Here is a 26,184-nt window from a genome sequence, read left to right as displayed (position 1 = left end):
CTTCATGGGTGCACGTTAGTGTGTAACTCTGATACCGTGTGCTGCTAGATATCCAGCGGGCCTCCTCCTGCTTGAGGCCCTCTGACAAAACATTCACACCCCCGCAACTCTAACTGTAACATCCACCTGCCTTGTCTGCATCTCCTACTGACGACTTGTGTGTTTACCATGTCCCCTCTACCAACCGCCTTTCTCTAGCACGAGCCCCTGATGCTGTTTGACAAGTCTAGGCCAACATTTCTTTGAAAACGGTTTAATGTGTTTTTTTTTACTTTCTTTCTGCTTGTCCTGCATTGAAAAAGCTTTTCTTTTGAAGTGTTACTTTTCTCTAAAGGAGGACAGGCAGGAGGAGGGCAGGGGTTTGGACTGCCTGCTTGCATGACTGTTGAGCAGTCATTTCATTGCACTTTTGCATGAAGATTCTGTAGCTGCTGTAGGAAGGCAGAGCAGTGAAATGAGACATCTGCTCGCACTAGTCCAACTTGACGCTGGCTCTAACTCTTTGACACTCCCTCGCCGTCAATTTGTGAAGTTTGAAGTGGCTGTACTTTAAAACCAAAGTGTCGCACCACCTAAAGCCCGGGCCCATCTCAGCTGTCAGTCAGAGCTGGGCAGTGGGCCCGAGGTGTTTGAAGAAGCTTTTATCATGGCTGTCCAGCCCCTGTCACAGGCAGACCACTCCAGCGCAGCAGTCACACGTCTCGTCTAATCCAATCTGCTACCAATTACAACACACAGGCCCACAGATGAAGGCTCAAGACCAGCGTTAGAGTATCCATTGGTGAATGAAAACAGTTTTTCAGTTTGTGTGTGTGTGTGTGTGTTGGGGGGGCATGCACACACCCAACACCTCTGTCTAAACTGCTTAAACTTTATCTGCTTAAACTTTATGTCCACTATCAAAGACACGCAGACATACTTTTGCCAGATTAGGGCTCCAGGAATGACAATATCAGCCAGCCAGTCAGTCTGGCAGCCCTGGTGGTCTGGATCCTGGATGGATTCCCATGATATTTGGTACAGACAGTTATGGTTCCTGGAGGCCGAATTCCAAAAGATTCTTGTGACACGGTGACTTTTTTATCTTGGGACACCATGCATTTAAGTTCATGACATGATGCAGGGACTGAAAAACTATAGGTAGATGTTTATAGCATGCAGAAGATCATTTGTGAGGATGTTGGTCATCTGTCAGTGATCTTCCCCTTTGGTGTTACAATGAGGCTACAATTTCCAATTGTACATCCAAATCTGAAATGTGGGTTACTGTGATATTTCCTGAATACAGTCATGCTCTATCCATTTAAATTGAATGACCAAATACACATCCTCCATATACAGTATTACTGTACTAGTACTGTTTTTTTCCACTAAATGTCGAGAAGCCATCTAGTCAAACGTAATCTTGTCAGCTGAATGATTGCTTTTTTCTTTAACTGCATCATTGATTTTACACAATGCAGGATAATAATTTCTAAACTTTGACCAGGACACATTGTGTGGAAATCTGTTTTCACATCACAGATGATGATCAAAGACACTAAACCATGAATGTAGGCAAAGCCTGAGATTTGACATGTTGGCTGTTATACTGTAGAAGTTTAACGTGGGGCAGCAGGTGTGCTGGACTGCAGTTTAACTGGGCTGCGGCCGTGAATAACATGTTCAAATCAAGTCAAAAAAATATCTAATGAAGAAGAAGAAAAAGCAGCACCACAAGCACAACTTTAACTTTAGCATGTCAATTATGACTGCTATGCAGCCTTGTGGTGTGCAGAATTTTATTCTAATGTGTTTTGGCCTTAATGGTCGATAAGTCCTAATATGAACATTTAAGCCATGTGTAAATTCCCAACATAATAGACCACCTGGGATGTAGCCACACACTTCATATACACACAAATACTAACTCGTTCACACATGCACACACACTGTGTTGCTGCACACTAATAGGCTTTAATAAGGTGTATAATTGCTGGAACCTGCTTCTCCTGCTGCTCTTTGATGTAGCCTGCACTCTGCAGAGGCAATTGCTCTGTAAATATCAATTAGGCATATCCTGAATTTCAGCTAAGCCTCGAACGTGGAATAGTGGTGTATATGCAGTGTATAATGTATGTGGATGGTGGGAGCCTGAAAGAGCTCTGCAGACATGCACTTTCTCCTCCTCCTCTTTGTCTTACCTTTGCTACACTTTGTTGCCCTCTGTAAAAGAGGAGGTCAGGGAGCAGGTGCTGGCTGGGAAAGTGGAGTATTTATGGGAGCACCACCAAAGGCTCGTGAAGTGAAATATTTCCATGTGGGGGCAACACTGACTGTTAAAGTGTGTCCAGTTTAAGAAAAGGACATAGTAGGGGTTGGTATTTACCCAGCGTGTGCCCCACACAATGACTTTGTTCCAGTCCTGCCTCATCCATGACCGCCTGCAGACGTTCTCCCCCACTCATTACGCCTGAGTGGTGACTGAGATGTCACTCAGCCTAACACGCATAGCGTTTTGGAAATAAATTCAGAGGGAATCCCATGAACTTATCTCCTTTTCCCAATGTCCCTATTTCTCCTAAATGTACTCTCGGGAGGGAGTTTTTATGTAGTTGGGGAGTGCATCCCCTCACAGCAACTCAATCTTAATTTCGATTTTTTTTTTAAAGATTATTTTTTTGGGGCTTTTCCCTTTATTTGAAAGTGGATAGATATGAAAGGTGGAGAGAGATGGGGGATGACATGCAGCAAAGGGCAGCAGGTCGGATTCGAACCCTGCGCCGCTGCAGGACGCTCTTACTGGGTGAGCTAGAGGCCGCACCTTAATTTCGATTTTTACTAAATGTACTCCGTTAAGTTTTCTTGACTTCTGACAAGTACAGGTGTCAAATGAAATAAATGGAAGTAAAAGTAAACTTCTGTTCCCAGTGCTTCAGACAATACAGACTCCCACTCACTCAACACTGAGCCTCTATGTAATGTGTTACCACAGTACTACACGCAGTTTAATCATCCTTTAATAGTAAATGTTAGAAGTCATTAAAGCTAGCAGAGGGTTCAAAAAACAGTATTATCTTACTTGGATCATATCCAGATACTTTGGGTAAGATACAGTATAAAGCAAACTTAAAAGCAATTTAGTGAGCTATTATTTCCCCTCCCTTTTCATTGAACCTTTTTAAAATTCAGTCTACTGTATTCTGCCCCAGTTTTGCGACTGCTCCTACTTTTGCCTTTAATGAACTACTTTTACTTGGCCGAACTTTGCTTGTGTTTTTTTTCTACTGCTACAAAACTAGTTAATTATCCTACTCACCTGGATTAGACTATAATGGGTTTTCGAATAATAAAACATGAAACCCAATTGTATTTAATTTGATCTCCCCAATGCTTGAAGTATTTTTACTGTTTACTGTATTTTTAGGTAGAAGGAAATGGCCAAGATTTAGATTTTTATGTGGACAATCCTTTCAAACCCAATGACCTTTAAATAGGGCAGGTGTGATTGTGGTGATTTAGTCCATAGATTGATTTGGACTAGATACCTTCATGATATCAAAAGTGGACTGTATGACTGGTCGATATTCGATTTTTGAAAAAAGGCTTGATTTTCAGCAAACAGATCAGTCCTAATCTCCACATCAGCATTACTTGTATCCTTCAAGGCAAGAAGAGTGACTGAAGAAGAGTTGTTTGGCTGATAAGTAGTATGACAAGATAATCAATATCACTGCTGTGTGATTTAAAAACCCAACAAGAACTCTGCATTGTCCTGTACTATAAACTGAAAGAATGGCCTCAAGGCCCCCAAAGAAGCCCCACTTATTAGTCAAAATAATATGATTTCTGGTTTGCATTTTGGCATTTGATCAGACACTGTTGCTGTCATTCACCTTACTGCCAGGGAATGCACTGTATTGGAGTGAGCGCCTGGCATTTAGTGCTAAAAATGTTCTGTGGTTGATTAAATGATTAAATGTAAATCAAGTCAAGAAAATGTTCAGCAAAGAACTCTAACCTTTCCTGTTTTGTTCGAGTAGTCATTCTTTTTTATTTTCAACAGAATAATCATGGCATCTTTTACATATCTGATCTTTATAATTTCCAACCAAAACCACTTAAATGGCTGACAAGTCCTATTTATGACTCCCAAATGTGGAAGTACGAGCTGATGATGAGTACTTGAAGTCAGCATAAGTAGTCCTTCATCATGCTGGAAATGAGAGCGAGGCTTTAATGACTATGGCAAGTAAAGGCTGCAGGGGGGAGGATGAATATCTAAAGCTCATATTTGCAAGTGTTGAGTCATTGCTAGAAAGTTCTTATCTTTTTTCATTTTTCATCAGATCCACATTCCCTGTCGGGGTTAAAAGAAAATCAATTTCCCTACCTTCCATTCTGCCTCATTTCCCTGCTTTTGATAACATATTAGACTATATCCTCTTAGTCATTTTTCTATGTACTGTAGGAGTTTCGCTTTTTACACTGGTGATGTAACTTAACTTAGCGCCATGAAATTGACTGTAATAATGGAGGATAATGTTCACAGGATCTCTGGTATGCTGCTTCTGATAAGGGCACTCTCTTGACTATTGTATAATAACTACATGCCATGTCCCAGCTAATTGTCTGTAATGTCATCCCTAGTTACCTTATCATCTGACAACAGGTCATGTACCAATACAAAACCAGAGGCAGAGAATATACAGAACTACACGCTTCCAGACCACCCCCATATCTGTCTTTGTTGGTTTTTAATAAGTGAAGGGCCTATCCTTTTGGCTTCTTATTGGGACTGTCAATCGATTAAAATATGTAATCGCGTGATTGTCCGTAGTTAACTCACGATTAATCGCAAATGAATCACACATTTGTTATCTGTTCTAAATGTACTTCAATGCTATGTGTCAAATTGCGCACCATGTTGCTATTTTGAGTACATAGTGCATTCACACTGACGAAGTGTGGCCAACTGCAGTCCACTACGAGTACACGGATGCTGCACTCTAAGTGGTCAAAATGTTGAGTGTGGACTGATGGACACTACTCGCACTCAACGGTCGCCATTTTTGCTACAGATCGGAAGCTATGGGACCACAAATGTCTTTTCAAACTTGTGAATGTGGCGGCCGAGGAAGCTGCAGTGGTTACTATTGCAACTGCGAAACACAAATGTAATATATACATGTCTTTTTTCTTTTTTTTTTGATAAGTACCATTATACTGCCGCCAGTTTGTGAGAAAACAAGCCGGGTTATGTTTTGGTGAATGACAATACGTGGTTTAATGCTCCGCCCGGCTGCAATTTACCATTAAACAGAAAAAGAAGAAGAAGAGGAGTCATTTCTGGAGTCATTATGACCACGCGTGATTTGAGACAACACTACCCTGTCATAATTTATGCACTACACAAGTGAGTACATAGTGTGCTACATGTCAGTGTATTCATGGAAGTATCCAAATTGAGACACACTCCAAGTTTTTGTCACATCGACAGTACATGCAAATAACTTTAAGTCTTTAGTTAAATCAGGACAGGATCCTCCGAGTGTTTTCAGATTACAGGTTCAGGTTTATTTTCCATCATATAGCCTGAGTAGTGTTAACTCCCTCTGAGACATGCATGCATACACACACATCTTATAAATGAATAAATAAAGGTGGAGAGAAAAGCAAACATCTTCAGAAGAGAGCATCCTGGTTCACTCATTCCACTAACAGCCTCCACTTTAAATTGAGCTATCAAGTCTGGAGCAATAGCTGGGAATAGCAAACATAATACAACAAATAAAGTTTGCATCGGAAAACAGAGGGCTTGTGCTAGAGATGTATCTTGTACACAATATTAGTATTGGCTCAATGCTAGCCAAAACTCTAGATTGAGTATAAGGAAAACACAGTTTGCAGTCTAACTGTTGACAAGCTGTTGACCCTGAAACACCATATAAATACATAGCCAATCTCTCTGTGACCTTATGTAAATAGAAACATGTCTTGGAAAACAAGTGTGCAATGTGAGTGTTTAGACGGGCAGAACTAAGCCTGGAAGTTTTAACACCACAAACTTGATACTTGCAAAACCATCATCAAAACCATCAGAAATTAACATGATTGGACGCAACAAAGAAGCGTAACTACTCCAGACAGCAATAAAGTTAGTTTACAATAATAACTTAATAAACAATAAGTTTACAATAGGCTCGGGTTTATTGTAAACCAGGTTACTCTATCATGTAATCAGATATTCAGGTGTATATGGTGCATTCGGGAAAAATCTCTTAGCTCTCACTGGACTTGCAAAGTAAATTATAGAATAAATTATATGTAAATGTCTTGTTCTGATTATGTGAAGAGGATTGCTGATGTGTAAAACATCACAGGTAATGTCTAAGTTTCACAATTGCAGACCTTTTAACATTTTATTTTATCACTTCAGTTGTGCTCAATAAAGCACGAAGATGAGTTTGAGAATTGACATTTACGTATCTACAGAGGAATGTAGTCTGATCTTGACATATTGACAAACTGCTCTGTGTTTCCCTCTTGAGTGTGACCATGGAACCATGGCAACAGCAGCATGGTAAAAAGAAAAGACGGACAAAAAGACCAGAGCCTGTTCTACTGTTCCAATTTCATGGTGGGACTGAACAAGCTGTTAGGATGCGGAGAGTTGAGCCAGATATGAGAGCCTGACATCTGGCCGATAACATCAGGACGCATTCTTTCCATTTCAATGCATTACATGCGCTCAAAATGCAAACACCCTGCAGCAAGTTCCGATTATTCAATTTTTTTCACAGCTCATTACATGTTCTGTAAACTCAGTGCTGCACCTCCACTTGAATCTAGACGGATCTCAAGTGGGAAGGGGATAACACTTATTGTCCTTTGACCTTGAGCTCAGCCTCCACTGCCTCTACTGCTCTTTCTTTGAGCGAAGCCTCCATCTTGACCGGACCTGTTTGGAAACTCCTCCTAACCTGGCACATGGGCAGAGATCCAGGGCAAAAAAAGAGGTATTGATCCTCTCACCTTACAGGCCAGTGGACAGGAAGGAATAGAGCTCCAGGTGAAAGTTACAATGTACTGTCAGAAAAACTGGATGTGCTTCAGAAAGAGAAAAAAGCCTCACACTGCCAAATTTCTGATGTTCAGTGCATACGTGAATGTGGTGATGGCTAAGTGTTGTACACACACTATATGCAAATGTGACACTATTCTGTATCCTGTGAGCAAAAACACAGGCTGTATCCCTGGTGCATACTCATATTTACATACAGTAGAGTGCAAAAGGAAATAGTGAAAACTGTTCACTGTCAGATTTGGCCCAGATGAGCAGATGGAGACGGTTTCTCCAAGGAATCTCACAGGGAAGGCCAGACTCCATCCTCCTCTTTCCTTGCCCTGTTCTCTTGACAGTGCCAGCTCTTTGCCACCGCGGGCTGAGGAGGTGGCAGTCTCAGCCTGGTTTTCCTGTCGCCCCAGGGCAGGGAGAGAGAAATAGCCATCTGTGATTCACCCAGACTCTGGGCATCGTCTGCCACGGGCAAGGGGAGGAGAAACGTTAAATCTTCCTGAAAACATCTATATATCTAAGAGCGCTCCAAATCTCTGCTTGAACAAAGATTTGACAAAGGCATCTATTTGCCTCTGTGTATACTCATATATATGTATATGTCACTTCTCTGTAAAGTACAGTGTAATGCTCTTGAAATAATTGTGCCGCATGCATACCTAAGCTGATAGTCCGTACACTCTAAGCTCAGACACATTTCATTTAACTTTCTTTTAATGTAGAAGCCACCTCAATTACCCTCAGGTAAAGTTTCATCTTGCCTAGAATGCTTTGTCAGCGAGCTTGAGTTTATGATATTAAGTTTCCACGTGAAACGCCATTATATGGTTTCCTGGAATAAACACAGCGTGTCTAGACCATGTCCCCTCCCAAACATGGCCCTCAGTGGCTGCCATGAAAGATGAAATAATCCTGAGCAGGAAAGAAAAAGCGAGCGATGGTACTCCAACAATAGATCCAGTCTCTCTCTCTCTCTCTCTCTCTCTCTCTCTCTCTCTCTCTCTCTCTGGTATATTTCGAGGAGTAAACTGGACTGAAGTTGTGTAGCATGCTGGGGTACCTTTGTGGTGTGCTGGCACCCTCTGCTGCTAGCTAAGGATATTGCTTTGAACCCCTTTTATCTATATGATATCATTTTAGATGTGCTCTTTTTTTCCGGCTGCTGCTCAGACTGTGGTTTCTTAAAATCTTGCAGCAAGGTTGAGCTTTGTCCAGTTCCACAGGTCAAAGGCAATGTGACTGATTCAATGTTAAGTAGCTATAATGTAGAAAGGGGCAGAAAGAGACACTTGTAGAGGCATGTAGATCAATTTTTACAAATGAAACATTACCCACAAATGGTAAATGTTTAAAGGCCATGCCCAGATCAAAGTAGCATTTTTATTAAGGTACACACCTCTGGGTTTTCCCCCTATGGGTTTTCCGTGTGCTTCATTTAATGTAGACACAGTGGCACACGCATGCTGATAGTCTCTCTCACACACACACACACACACACACACACACACACACACAGTCCCTGTCTCTCTTACTCTCTTATTACTGTCTATCTCAGAGTCAATTTTCTGTAATGTTCTATGATGCACGGGAACTGGTTGGCGATAATGAAGCTAAAATAACCAGAGCTTATTATACAGTGGCACATTGGAAGCATGCAGGGCTCCCTCCACATAGCAGTCATTTCTCCAGCAAAAATATGCCATTCTGCAGAGATCAACTTGCAGGGACACAGCCTTGTTAGTGTAGAAGGCTGAAGCACCATGTGTACTGTATGTGTGTAGCCGAGGCTGTCTCTTCTGTGTAAAGCAGATATCTCGTGTCTGAATGTCACACTTCAGCGCTAACTGTGTATAATGAGCAAAAAATGTTGCAGCAGAAAACTAAATTCTTTTGATTGTCGTCAGAAATGTTATTGTTGACACGCAGTGTGGTATCAACACGTATGTACAGGGTCAGAGCAGATGCTTCACATCTTCAAAAATATGTCATTAAGATCTGTCACATTTTTTAACGTCAGAAAAAGGATTTCAGTAATGACTTACTTTCTTTAAAGGGCTATATTTTATCTATTTATTTATTTAGATCCACTTTGCACAGTATGGAGTTTATAAATGAAATATGCAGAAGCTTCATTGTTTGCTGGCCTCTCAGCTCCTTTCAGTTCACTGTATCAGAATACTGTATCATTCCTGCATAGAGCCACTGTTTGCAGAACATTATCCCTGCAGAGGTTATTGACAAGATATTATGGAAAACTCAGCAATTGATGTTATTTTTAGTTAATATTTAATTTTTAGGCACACAGTTGTAGAGAGGACTTAGAGAGGAACAAACCAATTAAGCAATCACTTGAATTGTCTGGGCAAACACAAGATAAAAACATGAATTAAAATAACACATGGGGACTACAGCTAGAAACTAGCCGTAGAGGCTAACGCTGCTCCCTTTACAGTACAGTTAATTAAGGGGGACTGTCCACAATATTATAAACTAATAAACAAATTAATACAAGAGAGAAAAAAAGAGTGTACAAGTTAAAATGCTTTAAAAACAGAATTTAAAAAAAGTTAAATTATCAGTGAAATATAGAATTTAGGCCTTGAATGGGTGTTAAACAAATAGTATTCAATTATCTATATTTGTTTTTTGAATATTATAAAAAAGAGTAATTCATTTGGCAATTTTGTGAAATTATATTGTCATATGATTCTACTTAGTCAACAGACTAGACAGAATATTAAATTACCACATTCCCAGTCAGTTAAATTTGAATTTTCAATTTCACAATTTAAGGAAAATGTTTGAATAAACTGAAGTGAATTGTAAAATATGGCATGATTTAACAAAATGTGACACATATAAATAAAAGCTGCATGAAGACTTATGCTGAACTGTGCAAATCATTTCAGAATGTGCTTACGTATTGTGTAATGTCAATTAGGCTGGGTGGTGTATCAACTTTTTAAATGATATCGATATTCCTGATGTTGCGTTACATTACCCATTTCTCCCGTAAACCTGTGCCAGTGTTTGCATCTCTCTCATCGGCTCACTCGCTCACAAAATGTTTTAACAATAATGAATGTCCGATGCCCCAGTGCCAGTATAAAGATACATGGTACAAGTTTATTAAATCAGCCAGTTGTCCGATCAGGCCAGTGCTTGAAAAAGTGAATAAGCGGTGTGTGTCTGCTCTACTGACTGTACTGTTCTCAGCGCAAAGACAGGCTTATTTACAGATGAAATGGTGCTCAATCCTAAAACAAAATACAAGTAAAACGCAAAATAACATTCATTGCATCTTGGAGAAAAACATGACTGGGTGGAGAATGATGACCCGTGTTATAAGAGTAGCGTAGCTCCTTTGGGGAATAGCTCAGTGTGTAGCCTGCTGTGTGAGAGAGATGGTGGATGTGCAGAGAAGGAATTAACACCCAAGCTGTATATGAACAGAGTAGGGTTCAATGTTAAGTAAAAAAATAATAAAAAATAAAAAAAATGATTATTAAAAATAAAAAAAACACAACTGAAGGAGCATTCTCAGAGACAGGCCTGTTTTTATTTAATATAGGCTATTTATTTTAGATCATTTTTATTTAGATTTTTTGCAGCTATAGATTTTCAAACAGGGAAGGGAACCCTGTCATTGCATTTTATTTGATTTTTAAATAAAAGTGCTTGTGACATGACTCACATGTGCCCACTTAGTAGAACATACCGAGATATATATTGTGTTTCACCATTCAGCCTAAAATTACAGAGAGGATGTCTGAGCCATACTGTATCGCCCAGCCCTAATATCAGTTGAACTTCCCAACTTATAGTAAACTGTCATTATATTTCATTGATCTTGCATTATAATTCTGCTGCCTACAGTAGTACCTCTAATGTCTGAGTGAGATGCATTTACCAAAACATGCAGTTCATGTGTGAATACAGTGTAAAGAGATCCAGTGTGGTCTAAAGCTCTTCTCTGTGCTTTAACCATGATACAATGTGATGCAATAAAATAATACACAGTCCTCACTAAGCCTTTTGAAGGATTAAGGTTAAGAGCAACCACCATTATTTTTCAAATACAGATTCGCCTTTAAACAGAAGGTTAGGTTCACACAGATCAATATGGCAGTTCTAATAGGATCTACCTTTATTCCCATTAACTGTGCTTTACATCACTTTGATAGCCCTGCCTTTCCAAGCTGTGCTGCTCCGTTAACTTTGATTCAAGTGGTTTTGGCTCACTGCTATCTCTTTGAGTTGACCCGCTAAGAGCTGTGGTGGAGATGGCTGCTTTGAAGCCTTTACGCTGCATCTGCTGCTTCTCTGACTTGCCTCCAGCTATACAATACACTTACACACAAGACTGTCTGAAGAAATGGTGGAGAGAAACAAGTCAAGCAGCGGGGAGGGTGTAATGTGTGTCAGGGAGAATGCAGAGCACACATGTACAGAATGTGTTTGTGTGTGCATGTTGTGATGTTTTGTTGTTTTCTGGAAGTGAGCGATGTAAGAGCCAGCCCTGTGAGTGGCATATCCCCCCCCTCCCCGATGCATTTCCCCTGTCAATGCTACATATGTAGTTCACAGGTTACGATCAATAATTTGTACTCTCCACCCCTCCCTGGCCCAACCACCAATGCACAGTAATGGCTGTTGCTAAGGAGGGATCCTAATGGGATGCAGTCTATTTTTCAGGCATGTTTCAAAGTTTTTAATGGAGCCACTCACACATAAGAGCCCCTGTGTGGATTTTGGTAATGGGCAGCAGAGTAAGCAGGCATCCTCTCCATACTCTTGTCATGGGAAATAAAGACACAATGAGAGGTCCACAAAATGAATTTAATTTCCCATCCTTACATGGCAAGTATGGCAAAATTGGTGAAGGGCAAATAGACATTGTGACCTTTAAAGGTTATACATGTACACATTTATTCATTACACCGTTGTCAAATTAGCATTATATGTTGTAATTGCGACAAATAAGGGACATGGTTACATTGGTTAGAGAAAATTGGAAGGTGCTATCTCACACCAATTGTAACATTAATTATTATGTTGCAAAGACAATATTTCCACCTCTCTCCCTTCTCAATCTCTGGTATCACCCTCAAGCAGGTTCGCTGTCTCAGCCTAAACCTGTTCTAAATGAGTTTTAACCAGTTCAGTCTGAACTGCACTTTAGGGATAATTCAAGAATGTCAGCATGCAAACACGCTAAACTAAGAAAGTGAACATGGTAAACAGTATACCTGCTAGACTTTAGCATGTTAGCATTGTATATAGTTAGCATGTTAGCTTGGTGAACATTTAGCTCAATGCTCTGCTGTGCCTAAGTACAGTCTTATGCCAGTGTAAAGTTTTGGAATTTGGAATGCTTGAGCCTTGCTTAATCATTTTTTTAGTGTTTGCGTGGCAAAGAAATCCAACAGATTTCCTGCATCAAGCAAATGCAGTGCTTACCAGTGTTCATTTTACTGATAGGTGCAAAATTCCCACCATTTAATGATATATGTATCTCCCCTCACCCCCCTTTATTATGAGAATACGAGACAGAGTCCAGGAGTGCAACTGTCAGGGCAGTAAGCTAGAACTCATTATGTTTCCTTAACTGAGTATTTAGACATGAAATAAAGTAAGAGATATTTGCAGTGGCAGCATTATTTCAGCTTGCTAATGTGAATTAATAAGCAGTGTCACAATTCTCTAAATCCACCATTCACTAAACTAAACTAATTGTCTTTCGATTTTAAGGTCACAATTGCCACAATAAGAGCCACTAGATAACAGAAGGTTGCTTTGCAACAACAGTTTGAGTTTCTCAGAGTTTATGAGGCGCAATTTAATGCACCTCTAGTTTACGAGGTGCAACTGAATGCACCATTAAGTCCTATCGGAGCCCACATGCTTTACCTTTGTTGTTTGTTTACATAACTTACTGTGAAGGCAAAATGTTGCCACCCCCGGACTTCAGGGAAGCAGGAGGATTTTCTAGTTCTGTTTCTAGTCTCTCTATCCTCTCTGACTGAAAAAGTCAAGCTGCAGGCTACTGGTAAGCTAAAGTCACCCGTTGTCTTTAGCTGTATGCTACCAGCTGGTAAGTTAAGCTGTCTGTTTTTTTCTTCTTCTGATGTGCGCAAGTAGGTGAGGTTGGAGGGAGAAACAATACTGTGGAAATCGCCAATCCTGCTTATGATTTTAATAGTCGAAATTGATAGCTAATTCCATTCGATATTTAATTTAATCGAAATTGTGACACCCCTATGAATTAAGAAGGTCTGATTGAGAATAGCAGCCGTGATGTAAAAACCACCGCCAGTGCACAGCATTAGTCATTGTCTTTATCATTAAATTAAGTAATTGCTAAATAAAAGACCCCTATGCAAGAGCTTTCTCAACCATGATGAAGTCAAAAGCCCAGTTGGAGTTTACAATGCAGAAGGGCACTCTGGGTAGAGAGAAATCTCTCTCTGGGATTGTTAGCTTGTTCATTACTTATCCCACCCACTCAATCTTGTAATTACGATATTGCATTTTTATTTTTTGTTCTTTGCTCCAGTAGATTTGTTCAGCAGCTAGTGCTTAATCCCCTCTATTTGTGGCTGGCTTCAAGAGACACATAAGGACACACACACACACACACACACACACACACACACACACACACACACACACACACACACACACACACACACACACATCAGGTGAGGATTAACAGAGGTGGGTCATGTTCTGGTTGAGTATAATGTAATGTCATAGAGTTACTGAAGGCCATTTATAATGGCAGATTACACTCTGGAGATACTGTTTTACAGCCTTTATCACATACATTGTAAAAGTTTCAAGAGCACATTGGATTTTCTTCCCCCTCAGTGATGTAAATGAGTATTACATGAGGACATGTCTAGTGTTTGAGCTATAACTGACCTGAGTGAGTCCACTTTCCATGTCCTGTCGCCACTCAGCTTGTCACAGCTGCCTCAACACACTAGACTGTTGTACACATGTGGCTTAGTTTATACTCCCAGTCCACCAGAGTTTGTTGTAGAAGAATGAAGCTGGAACAAGTGTCTGTCAATGTGTGTATTCAGGCACCCATGTAAGAATAGTACTCTGGAATGCTTCGTTGCTAAAGGATTACCTCATAAGCAGTATAAAGCTTGCGCCAGTAACGTTAACCGCAATGACAGCAGGGCTAAGGCTATGTGCTGACACACACACACACACACACACACACACACACACACACACACACACACACACACCAGAGAGACTCTCATAGTGGAGCCGCTTGCCCAGCTATAACACAGGTACCCACACAGTGGCCATACGTGTGCTTCTGGTGACAGTCAAAACTCCATCAGACTCACTGTGATACAACACTGGTACGAAATGTTTAATGTTAAAAAACAATTGACTGATGTTATTTCTTTATAAAGGTAACTGTGCCCCTAAAGTATTGCCTGTGCCCCTAAATGTAAGCGTAGAGCCTTACGTGTTTCTTCATATCAGATAGTTAACCTTCTAAACTGATCAATACGTAACAAAACCAACGAAGAATCTGCTTAAAATTTAATGTAAGTGTTCTGATGTTAAAAGAGATTGTTTTCTCCCACCAATGGATTCATTGTCTTTTTTATGGCATTCACGACTATTCTAACAGTCCCTTGTAGAGCTACTTTCTTATCTTGTGCGGGTTCTGAAGTGAACACTAGAAAGATGCTATGGATGTGAAATCCATGTTGTGATTTAACAACTTTCTTTCTCTGGCTGCCAGCAGGTTCCTTCACTTATTTTCTCTTGACTCACTCTGAGATATTCATCTCAGTTTTTCCTCCTTTCAAACTCCCCCATTCGGAAGTGTTGTCGTCCAGGGTGCACATGTAGAATATTTCAGGGCCCTGGCTAGCAATCAGCCAACCCAGCAGCAGCCCAGCTCCTACCCCACTTCCAGCCATCCTGTTTTTGAACTTTTGCCTTACAACTCACAACCACTCCCCGCACCCACCCACCCACTCACCCTGTCCTAAGTCTCTCCTGTCTGTGAGCAATTAATCTGTGTTTATCTCTGTTTCCTGCTCTCATCTGATCCGTCCACCAACCGATGCTGGGACAGCTGGGTCTGAGAGGAGAGGGTGAATTCGTGCGAAGGCGTTCAGGCAGGGTGGAGGTGAACTGAAACATCATGGAGCTGGTATTGGCTCATACATCTGAAAGTCATTGGAACATGGAATCATTTCCCCTCCTATTTCTCTTGTGTATTTCTTTCTGGAGCCTAGTTTTTTTACCCTCTTCAACCAGACCCCTGTCCAAATCGCCTGCTGACTTGTGTTTGGAAATTAATTCCAAATGAAATCCTGGCGCTGCACTCAGACAGACTGTGTGTGTGTGTGTGTGTGTGTGTGTGTGTGTGCGCGTGCGCGTGCGTGCGCACAGTGTGTTTTTGCCTGCTGGTATCCAGCCTAGTTATCTCTCTAGGCTTTTACAAGGTCATGGTTTCTTGTAAACACACTACATCCTGGCACTTAGCTCTTATAAGTATTTAGTTTATACAAAACGTCTTACAAGCTCCTTACTATGTAAAGCATTGAGCAACAATGCTTCAAAGTATGACAATGCACCGGCAGCGTCCTTATGTGACCGTGATGTTCCTTTGGTTGGCTGTAGGGAGCTTTTAATTAACAGTTATAAATCACACAAGCAAGGATTCCTTCATCCACTCTGTGATCTCTGTCTGGCGTCTGCCTTTGTTCTTTGCAGAATAGCAGGCAGTTTTGAGTGATGCTAGTGGCATGGCTTTATGAAAAGCAATGTCAGTCTCGACGACTATTGGATGGATTGCCATAAAATGTTATACAGATTTTCCTGGCTTCTAAGGGAGAGGGATCCTACTGACTAGGGGGAGGGGGGCGTGCTACCGCCACATAGGGTTGGGTACCGAATATTGGCACTGGTTCCTAAACGACCAGTATCTACCAGACCGAATGACAACGCAGATTTCTCTGCCTCCTCTTGGTGCCACTTAAATGCCTACGCTGCTCTCTGGTGCTGACGCTGGTTAACCCTACACTTTAGTTAGCCTACGTTAGCTAGTAGCTGGCTTACACATGGTTAAAATGCTGACAGCTAAACGGGGTATTTTACTGGAAAGCTTCCATCACCGGGACGTCCAACAGTCTGCAGTTAAAGACACAGAGTGGACTAACTGCCCCATGGCCACTGCCGCTGTCAGAAAAACAACACAGATGGGACTTAATGGTGTATTCAATTGCACCTCGCAAGCTCATGGTGCATTCAGTGTTGTTGTAAAGTTCCCCTCTGCCATCTAGTGGTTCTTCTTTTTGTCGTTTAACAGCAATTGATTGGTGTTATTACATTTTAAATAAATCATTTAAATTTGACCATAAGGCCAGCGGTATTGGAAAAAACCCAAACGATACCCAGCATGACTGCCACACTTTTAAATCCACATGAACCACTCTTTACATCGGCATAAATGAGATCCCCTGCACAGCACTTAAAAAGAAAATAACCATAGACAACACATGGCTCGTTCATGGACTCACAACGGTGCGCCGCTGCAGAATGAATACATGTATAGGGAAAACACTGTATGGAATTTGGTGTTGTTTTTGGCATTGTAAATAAGATGTTTCTGGCCTGGCAGGGGTCATTGGCCCGACGATTATAGTGAACACATTGTGAACTAATTATAATAATAATAATAATAATAATTTGGGCCACAGTTGCTTAGAAAAACTACATTTACATTGTTAAATGCAACAACTGGTGGCGAAACATGTATGAAACAACGTTTCTTTTCAGCCTTTCTTTCCTCCACCATCATATTTTTTCTTGTTGACATTGTTAGATTTTGCTCACTTGGTTTTGCAGCTGGTATTTAAGAGGCATTACATCACTAGTATGCACACATAATCAATTATTCCCCTTGTTAAACCATAAAGTGGAGTATTTAATCTTTAAGTTCTTATTAAATCACACTACACACGTAAAAAACATATACTGCACATCAGTGATGGAGCACTCAAGTCCTGGACTCGAGTCCGACTCGAGTCTCTATTCTGTGGACTCAAGTCCAGATCGAGACTCTATTCTCTGGACTCGTGACTTGACTTGGACTCGCGGACTGATGACTTGTACTTGGACTCGGATATTTAAAATTGGACTTGAGCATTCATGAAAAAGGACTCGTTGGATGAAGTTTCTGACTAAATAGGTTATAAAAATTTGATGTAAGATGTTAGACTTTTCCTGTTTTGTGCTCCAAGACCGGCCTGGAAGCAGCTGGGGAGACGTTCCATCCAGGGCTGATGTTCTTTTGGGGGTAACACCCTTTACTTTACCGACAGTATTAACAAAAGATGAAGCCACCATGTCTTGAGAAGCTTCTTGTTCATTGTTAACTGTTAACTCACTTTACATCGTCTTTGGGATCTCTTTTTTCTCTCTTGCTTTTTCCTCACAGCCACACATACGCTTCTCAGCCGGACACCGCTACCGCTCGCTCTCCTTGCTTGACAACACACTCACTGATGTCACTCACTTAACGCTGCATTCTCGGCTCTTACTTTCACTACTCTCGTAACAAAGGAATTGATATTGATATATGCAACTGTAATGCATGATTTGCGGGCTCCCTACTACATGTTCACATTTGGAAAATGCAGAGAGATGCGCCCCGTGTCGTGAAGTTCGCCTACACGGATTTGACATCCAATGCTGGAAAGAGCACCGCTAAATGTGTTTAGAAAAAGGTTAGTAAAGAAATTCCCTTTGCAATCTTAACAGTGGTGTCATTTTTGTTTAATGTACACCCACTCTTTTATTATTATATCAGCTCTTTAAAGGTGCCAGAGTGGAGAAATGTAGGCAGTCTTGGAATTCAACACAGACTCAACCTTGATGACTCGACTTGGACTCGAACGCTGGAGACTCGAGATTCGACTCAGACTCAAACTCGACTCGGAATCTTCTTTGGTGACTCGGACTCGAACACCAGGGACTCGAGACTCGACTCTGACTCGACAGTTGGTGACTCGACTACAACGCTGCTGTACATTTCATCTTTTGCCAGTCAGCTCGCAGCCCTCCCAAAAGAGGAAACTCGGGTTAGTACTGCACCTCATGGACCTTAATATAATATATACTGTATAAGTATATATAATACTTGTAAGTAGACTCACTGCTTTACAGCAGTTGTCATTTGTGCTGAGGCAACCTGGTGCCATAATCCCCAGTATTAGCAGGATGAGGATGCTAACGTGATTTCCTGGCTGTGGCCGAGATGGGACTCGGGCCTGTATTATCTGGCCATCAGAAAGAATCAGCTTCAACTCTAATATCTGTGTGTGTGGAGAGTAGGAAATGGCCTTTTGTGTTGCTGGCCAATACAGCCCGCGGACAGGAAGAGAGGAAACGTGCACTGTGTCGTGCCATGTCGGGCCACTGCTTCTCGTTGCGTGCAGCAGTATTACAGAGCAGACCAAATCAGTTGTTGTAACTTTTTCCCTCCCTCACTAACCATTCTTACTCTAGGTAGAGGCTAACCGGGGTCTGACACACAAAGATATATTGCTCTACCTTCTCTCCCCTAGCCTTTCCTTTTGTCTCTTCTCTAACCTTACATTTGATTTTGTTAGACGCCCGTGTTGCATTTAACAGTATAGAGCTGTGTTAGCCCCCAGGAGCCTAAAGATGAAAGCAACCTCTGAGAGCATTTAAGGAAGTGGATAGGAAGTTTTTGCAGGAGGGCTCGCTGTTTTCTCCTTCATACTCACTCTTTTTTGTGCCAGCAAGTTTAATGCAAATATGGAGCAGGGCTGAGGCTTTGTAGCCCTGGGAGGGTTGAACATCTGGGCTGCTGTAGCTGGGATAGAGAGGGGGAGATGAGTCAGTCTACTGCTCGCTAGAACCCAGACAAACAAATAGAAATGTACTCTGTTTCACATGCCTACATGTGTCATGCACAAGGACACACTTGGATGAGCATTTACAGCCACCAATGTCAAGTACACACACACACACACACACACACACACACACACACACACACACACACACACACACACACACACTTGTGTGTTAACCCCCAGGAGAAACATGTGCAGGCAGGCAGCTCCAGGGCCTCTGTAGGCTTCTAAAGCTGCTTCCATGTTTGGCCCTGTGGGAAGAAGTGATTCAACAAGGGGGAAATCAAAAGGAAACATATCATCAAACCACACGCATCTTTGAGACATATCATTGTGTTAAATAGTTATCCCAAAATTCGAGCATGAAAACCCATTTCTTCCTCCTTGGCCCCTCCTGCCTGCTGATAAAGCCATGCAGAAACAATGCTCCTTAACCTCCTGTTATTCCACTCTGCTGCCCCTGAAGTTAATTGTTTTGATATGATCTTTTGCACGCTATTGTTTAACTAGAGATCCAAAAGGATCTCAACATAACTCTATAATCTCCAGCAAGTGTGCATTATAGTCCTTAACACATTATCACCAGAGCAATGACTTCATCTTTTCAGCCTTGTTGTGTCTAACTACACAACGGTGTGGAAAGATACCCTGAGCTTCTTGTTTCTCTCTGAGCTCTTGCAGCTCTGTTATCCGGGCACAGCGATGGCCATACGGGACTTGGCCAAGCGTAGGCAAGTGTGTGGGAAGTGAGCAGGCAGGCAGGCTGTCACTTAGCATTACAGCACTACAGACTCCCCGTGGGTGACATGAGGAGAGTGGAAAGTGAGAAGACGAGAGAAAGAAGAAGAGTGAGAGGGAGAAAACAGGAGTGGAGCAAACGATATAAAGCAGCCCACATACCAACACCTACCCGGCCCCTAGCAACTCCAAGTCTGGGAAACCTGCTGTTTGTTTTTCTTTTGATTAGACCAACCGCTGAAGATGAGCTTTCCTGACAAGACTTTACTGCTGGCCTCTGAAAAGAGAATCCAAAGTGAAAGGATGCTAAGAGGTAAAGAGAAGGGCTAAAGATGCCTGGGTAGGGAAGACAAAAATAGTCAGTTCATCATGTTCATCTGGTGGGCTGCAAATAAGGCTTCTCTCTCTGTTCTCTACTTCACAACAGCCTGTGTCAATTCTAAAAATTATTAGTTTCCCTCACTCGGCCATCAACAGCAAATGTAGTTGTAATTATGTAGTAATACATGTCACCTCATCTGTGTTGTGCAAGTTTACACTTAACAAGAGCTAGTTTAAAGTTGAGTTTACACAGATTAAAATGAACTAGTTAAAGGCATAGCTCATTATTTAAAAACTAAGTTTACAGTCCCCAAAAATTAATTTACATTGATTTCTTACATATTTTTTTTTTTTAAATTAAGCTACTCAGAGAGTGGTCCGAAGCTTCTTCAGGTACTAGATGTGTTGTTTTTAAATTTGGTGCCGATGTGGCTGGTGTTTGGCCTGGTCTGGTTCCCCCGGTAGAATAGTTTCCTTCCTGTTAAAATGTTTCCCGTAGCTCCCCCCTCTGCGGTTAGGGTTTGGTTTAGATTTAGGTAGGGGGAAACACATATCGACAGGGAAACGGTCTTCGGCATAACACCGCCATGCCGTAAATCCTCGGGTGCCGCAAGACACGCTGTCGCGAGATTGAACGATGCTAACGTTCCTGTTCCTTTCTTTTTAACGTGTTCGTGCATCTTTTTAACGCATTTATGCATAACCCTGCTTGTTGTCATTGACATGCTAACTTTGCCTACGAACACATATAAAAACCACATTTGTTGTCATTTCTTTCTAAGTCATTCTGGCAAATAATTTCCCTTTTCCAAAAGACAAATCTGTAACTTTGACAAGGTAACCTCCTCATGTTTTCATGTTTAGTTTTCATGGTTGTTTTGTTACTTTGGATAAAACTTGTTTCAGATTTTGGTAACAATGTTCTACACTGCTGCATTTGGCTTTGATATAGGGGCATGCATGGCCTTTGTAGTAGCTTACTTTTTAAATGTCTTCTTGTCAGGAATATTTTATTAGTCTGCTCAAGGGAATAATACCAGATAAACACATTTTCATGTTACAGATTCTCCAAATAGAATAGATATATCATTGACCTTAAGAAAGCCTTTTAACAGTAGTCAGCTAACATCATGGACAGCCTTATTTTGCATAGATTTGTGGCAGGGATTTCTCCATTTTTACAACACCTGTCTCTTATATACATGTTGTCTGTCACATATATGTCTTGCCACCCAAACAGTTTTCCCCAGGTCTTATTTTACAGATAGCAAACAATCCGTTGGTTAAGTCCCACTTTTATAAGCATGACTTGTGTAAGAGATGCAGTCAAACAAAAATGTTCGCTTTCCCTGTTGTCCCACAATAATAATGGGTTCTGCCAGCCTTTTGTCCTGCGCTGGCACAAAGCGTTGGGTGCAAAGGTCTTGCCATGGGAGGTTATGTTTCCATGGATGCTAACACAGCTATTGACACTGCTGAGTCTGATTGCTTTTGTTTATAGCCCACTGCTGTCCTGTGATAAAGGGGTTGCCTTAGTGTAACTCGGGGGCTGCCAAATTTGGCTAAATCCTGTGGGATACAGGAGCCCAATCTAGCTGGCAGACATCTCAAGCAATAGTCAAAGGTGACATGATTATATACACAGCGGTGTTGTGTGTATGGGAGTGGCAGAATGTAAACATTGGCTGGGTGGCCCAGTCTCTGCTCTGGCTGTGGCCTTTTTAGTCCTTAAGCCTTTACAGTAGGCAAAGGCTTTTTAAAGCTCCAGTCGAGTTCAGTGTCAGTTTGCTTCCCCCTGCTGAAAGCCTGCGACTGTAATCCTGGAATAGGCTGCTTTCAAAACATAATGCCAGTACTACGGTGTGTTATATAATCTCTAATACTGTACTGATCTCATCAGGCCAAAATGGCACTGTGAGACAATGTGAGCTTTTCTGACTTCAGTAAATTCTTGCTTTAATTCTAATGTTTTTGTAGGTTGGCTGTCTTTTTGATATTTCCTGTTGCTGAATCTTTTTTGTTTTTGAATCTTAATTCAATGGCAGGATAACATCACCTGCATTGATTGTTGATGGCAGGAAGCATATGTGAAGCATCAGCACTTGATTTAAGGCCTAATTTATGGTTCATTTCAACATCTGCCTCAAAAGGTAGATGAATCTAAGTACACAAGTTCAAAAGTTTCTAAGTTTAATTTCTTAAACAAACTTTCACCCAGTCAGTGATATGTTATTTATTTAGTAATTCTTAAAGCACAGCAAGCTGGAAGCTCTGACTGTTTGGTTATGTCACGTGACAGATGACTGTTTTCAGTGAACAACTAGTCTTGCATTGCCGCATTGCCTTACTCCACAGCGCTGTGGAGTAAGGTCTGGCTGCACCACAGATGCATTCTGGGATAGGAGAAAAAACACTGGCTTGTTTGCATTTCTTTAAACCAATTACAATCGTCTGGGGCGGTGCTAAGCTCCAGACGCAGCGGCGGTGGCTCTGTTGAATAGTTTCAGGAAAGAACTTGTTTTGGTAGAACATTTGCACCCTGCAAAAATAAAATGCCACATACAATATTAAATGAAGTTAACTGTTCACACAATACAGTAATGTGAGCGATTTAAATTAGCTGATACATGGTTAAACCTAATTTGCTCTTACCAGTGTATCACCATGTTTACTTTGGTCCACAACAATCCCACCAATCAGTCCCAAAACCTCCCAGTTAAATCTTTACAATCATTCCACAAAAGAACCAAGCAGGCCTGCCTTGTTGCATTTTTTGTTCAAAACTTGCAATTTTCAGCATTTAGCTTGCTAGCTCAAAATTTGTTGTTGTTTCCCGAAGCAAACGGAGTTTGAGAACGGCAACACACCGAGAGCGGAAGGTGAGGGACTCGCGCTCCGGATGTCAGGCAATTATCCTGGAAATGTACTTCTGTTGATCCAGACTAGTGAAAAACAAACAGATAAACTCACTGGACACAACCTGCTCAGCACCAGACAGCAGACAGACAAAGTTGCTCTGTGTGCTTGATGTGTAGCCACTGTTTGCTAACATGTTCGCAGTATCAACTTTATATAGGCTGATAATATAAAAAAGTTGCTTTTCTAGCTTGGTGCACTGCCCCCATTAATACAAGTTTATGTGCTCTAAGGAAAAATGTAGAGTAGAAAGAGTAGAGATGCTCTTAGAAAACACTAATAACGTCTGGAATTGAATTTTAATAGATTTATTTTTGGGAAATGTGGGCCCTGTGGTAACATTTTTTTTTTTTTTTTTTTTTTTTTTACAAATATTTAATATTTAAAATGAATTGTATTTTAAGAAAACCAAGAATGCACCAAATTGGTTCAAATTCGGGATCAGATATTTAAAAGCTAAATTGCATTTAGAAAATTAAATTGCAAATTTGCATTGTGAGCCAATGGTTGGCATTTTAGGAAATGGGCATACCATATAGCAAAGTAACAATAATCTTTTATGCAATATTTGAAGCTATCATGCAGAGTTGAGCTGTACCCAGGCTGATCTCGACATAACTGCATTTGACAGAGCATTTTCTAGGCACATTTGTTCAGCCGTCAGAGTTTATTTGGCTCGTGGGAACGCTGCGCCTTCGGGGTCAGACCAACATCAGGGGCGGCTGTCTGTAGAAATAATAAAGCAGACAGTGTTACTTTACAGAGGGCAGAGAAAGCAACATTGAAATAGATACAGAAAGGGGGTTAAACGAGGTCAGAGTGAAAGAGCATATCGGTACATAAAAGAGGGCAATAGGAAGCACTGGGGGGAGACATTGAGTGAGCAAAGGGCTAAAAAAGGGAACATTTAAAAAAAAAGGAGCAAGCGAGAGAGAGAGAGATGGAGCATGTAGGATAGATAGTGAGATAGTTCGAAGAAGGAGAGAGGGAAAGGAGGCTGGTGCTTCAGTCTTCAGAGTTTACCCACATTCTCCTCTGCTGACATCTGCCACCACTGCTGAACACAGCTGAAGCCCATCTGAGGAGCTCTTCTGTCAGCCTTCCAAGCCCACCACACCACACACACACACACACAGACACACACACACACACACACACACACACACACACACACACACACACACACACACACACACTGCACACACCACACTACACCACGGAGGCGAGGGAGTGAAAGAAACCGTAGCAGGCTTAGAGGCTTGCAGTCAGAGACGGAGCGAGAAAGAACAAGCACAAAGACCAGCAGGATAAAGTAGCAGAAACAATTCTGTGTCACCGCACTGCACAATCAACATCAGTCTTTGGAGGAGACGCAGACCTCGGCACACTGAGTCAGTCAGAAACACAAGACAGAAGGATGATCAAGTCCAGTTGGTTTTATGTCAAGTTCAAATACAACGAGAAGGTAAGTACATAAGTTGATTTTTTTTTTCTTTTCTAGCCCGATTCCTCTACTCAGTGTCCTGGCAAATATCTAAACATATGATATTGATTGTCCATGTAAATATTGAATTATTGAGCTGTGTATAAATACTCTTTCCAGACATATTTTATCTTCCCTTAGTAGCTGTTTTAAATTCACAGTGGGACTTTGTAGGTCTGTGGTAAAAAGTATTTCATTTAAGTGAGAGCATATCCTTGAAAATGTAATTTAAGCCATTGCAAAAACCTTTATACTGTTGTTTTAAAGAGGTACAGATTTTTACATTAAGTACTCTAGTTGCTAAAGTGTGAAGGAGCTTCTGTAGTCTCAAGAACATCCCTGATTTAGTTTTCTTACAAATCAACAAGACTTATCCTACCTGTAGCATGCATAATATCAAAGGTTTGGTGTATGGTAGCATTTAATGAAAATGTAATTTGCGTCATGCCTTAATAGCATGTTAAATGCAATGCATCTCATTCAAATATAAACAAATGTAGTGTAAAAGAAGATACATTAAAAGTGAAACAGTTTAAACAGAAAACCTGTTGTAGAAACTTTAATGTATGATGAGGGCATGACTGTGTCTTGTGATGTTATAAAGTTTTGATGCAGTCAGTGATGTCACCGTCTGGACCTTAGATCCTATAGTTGTGTTATGAGTCCTCAGTGTGAAACCTGTGTGTGTGTGTGTGTGTGTGTGTGGGGATGGCATTACACTGTGAAAGCCAAGCTTTGGGTCAGCAGCGAGCACTTTCCCCAAATGTTTGCAGCTACGCTAATGAAAACAGCTAGTGTTACAATTACCTTCTCTCAGTTGAGCAGTCAGTTAGCCAGCGAAGCAGTCAATCAGCCAGACGTCAGCCACCAGTGACCATCTAGTCAGTTAGCTCCTGTTTATGCCTCGCCTCTCTTTGTGTCATGACAACGGTTTTGGTGGTGACCCCTTATGCTGATCAAGTTCTCCACTTAGCATCAGGTGTCTGCACTGTGGGATCAATAAAGCTATCTCATTACATCAAACATGAAGAAGCAGGCCGCTATAAAAATATAGAAGTAGCGTACATGTGTTGGACTGGCTTTGCTATCATCAGGCTTATTATCGTAGATAAGTGAGAGGGTGCCAAGTGGCCTCATGGGAGCATCTGTTGGTGCCCGAAGTGCTCTGTTTCCATCTGGTCTGCCATTTTGTACTTGAGCTGTCTTGAGGTGGAGAAGTGAGAAGATGGCCGCTCTTTTCATCTTTTAGAACCAGATCTATTTTAACAGTTCCTCTTTTCAGGCTGTCAATTTTTAATTTGCACTGACTAGATTGAAGAAGCTCCAAACTGTATTTTTACAAAAAAATAGAAGAAATTCATCAGCTGGTGCTGTATGTCTGGCTACACTCCTAGGTGGCCTGGCTTTCCAATACTTTTCTATTTTCCTCCATGTCTGCATTCCCATTTAGAAGAAAGTGGACACAAGAACAGGATGTGTGTGTCAGTGCTTATGGGGGTCTGGGGCCGTGTCTGAGGAGAAGAAGGGCATATGCAGCCATCGGCTTTTCCTGCTCCCAGCTGTCTCGCCTCAGGAGCAGCCAGCCTCCATGTGATTACACATGATTGACAGGCAACCTTTCAGCAGCATGCCAGTAGGAAGTGACCTTAAACAAGTGCTGCCATTTTTGATGGTGTGGCTGTCTTTTCCTTTCGGCGCGCGCCACCCACCAAAGGGTGAGAAGGGCATGAAGCATGGTGACT

General features: G+C 41.4%; 1 protein-coding gene across 11 annotated transcripts in view; it reads left to right on the top strand.

Moving 5' to 3' along the window:
* The window catches only part of auts2a (activator of transcription and developmental regulator AUTS2 a), a 348,592-nt gene that overhangs the window by 101,130 nt on the left and 221,278 nt on the right, over positions 1-26,184 (top strand). The window contains exon 1 of one of the 11 annotated variants that reach the window (XM_031310800.2): positions 24,136-24,424. The exons of the other annotated variants lie outside the window; for them this stretch is intronic. Within the exon in view, the coding sequence (XP_031166660.1) occupies positions 24,377-24,424 (48 nt within the window). The 5' untranslated portion in view covers positions 24,136-24,376. Of the gene's footprint in view, positions 1-24,135; positions 24,425-26,184 lie in introns of those variants that run through there. 11 annotated transcript variants of the gene reach the window in all.

The sequence above is a fragment of the Sander lucioperca genome, chromosome 13 (assembly GCF_008315115.2).
Source record: "Sander lucioperca isolate FBNREF2018 chromosome 13, SLUC_FBN_1.2, whole genome shotgun sequence".
Taxonomy (NCBI): Eukaryota; Metazoa; Chordata; class Actinopteri; order Perciformes; family Percidae; genus Sander; species Sander lucioperca.
The sequence above is the reverse complement of the archived record's forward strand: the minus strand, read 5'-3'. Positions and strand labels throughout refer to the sequence as shown.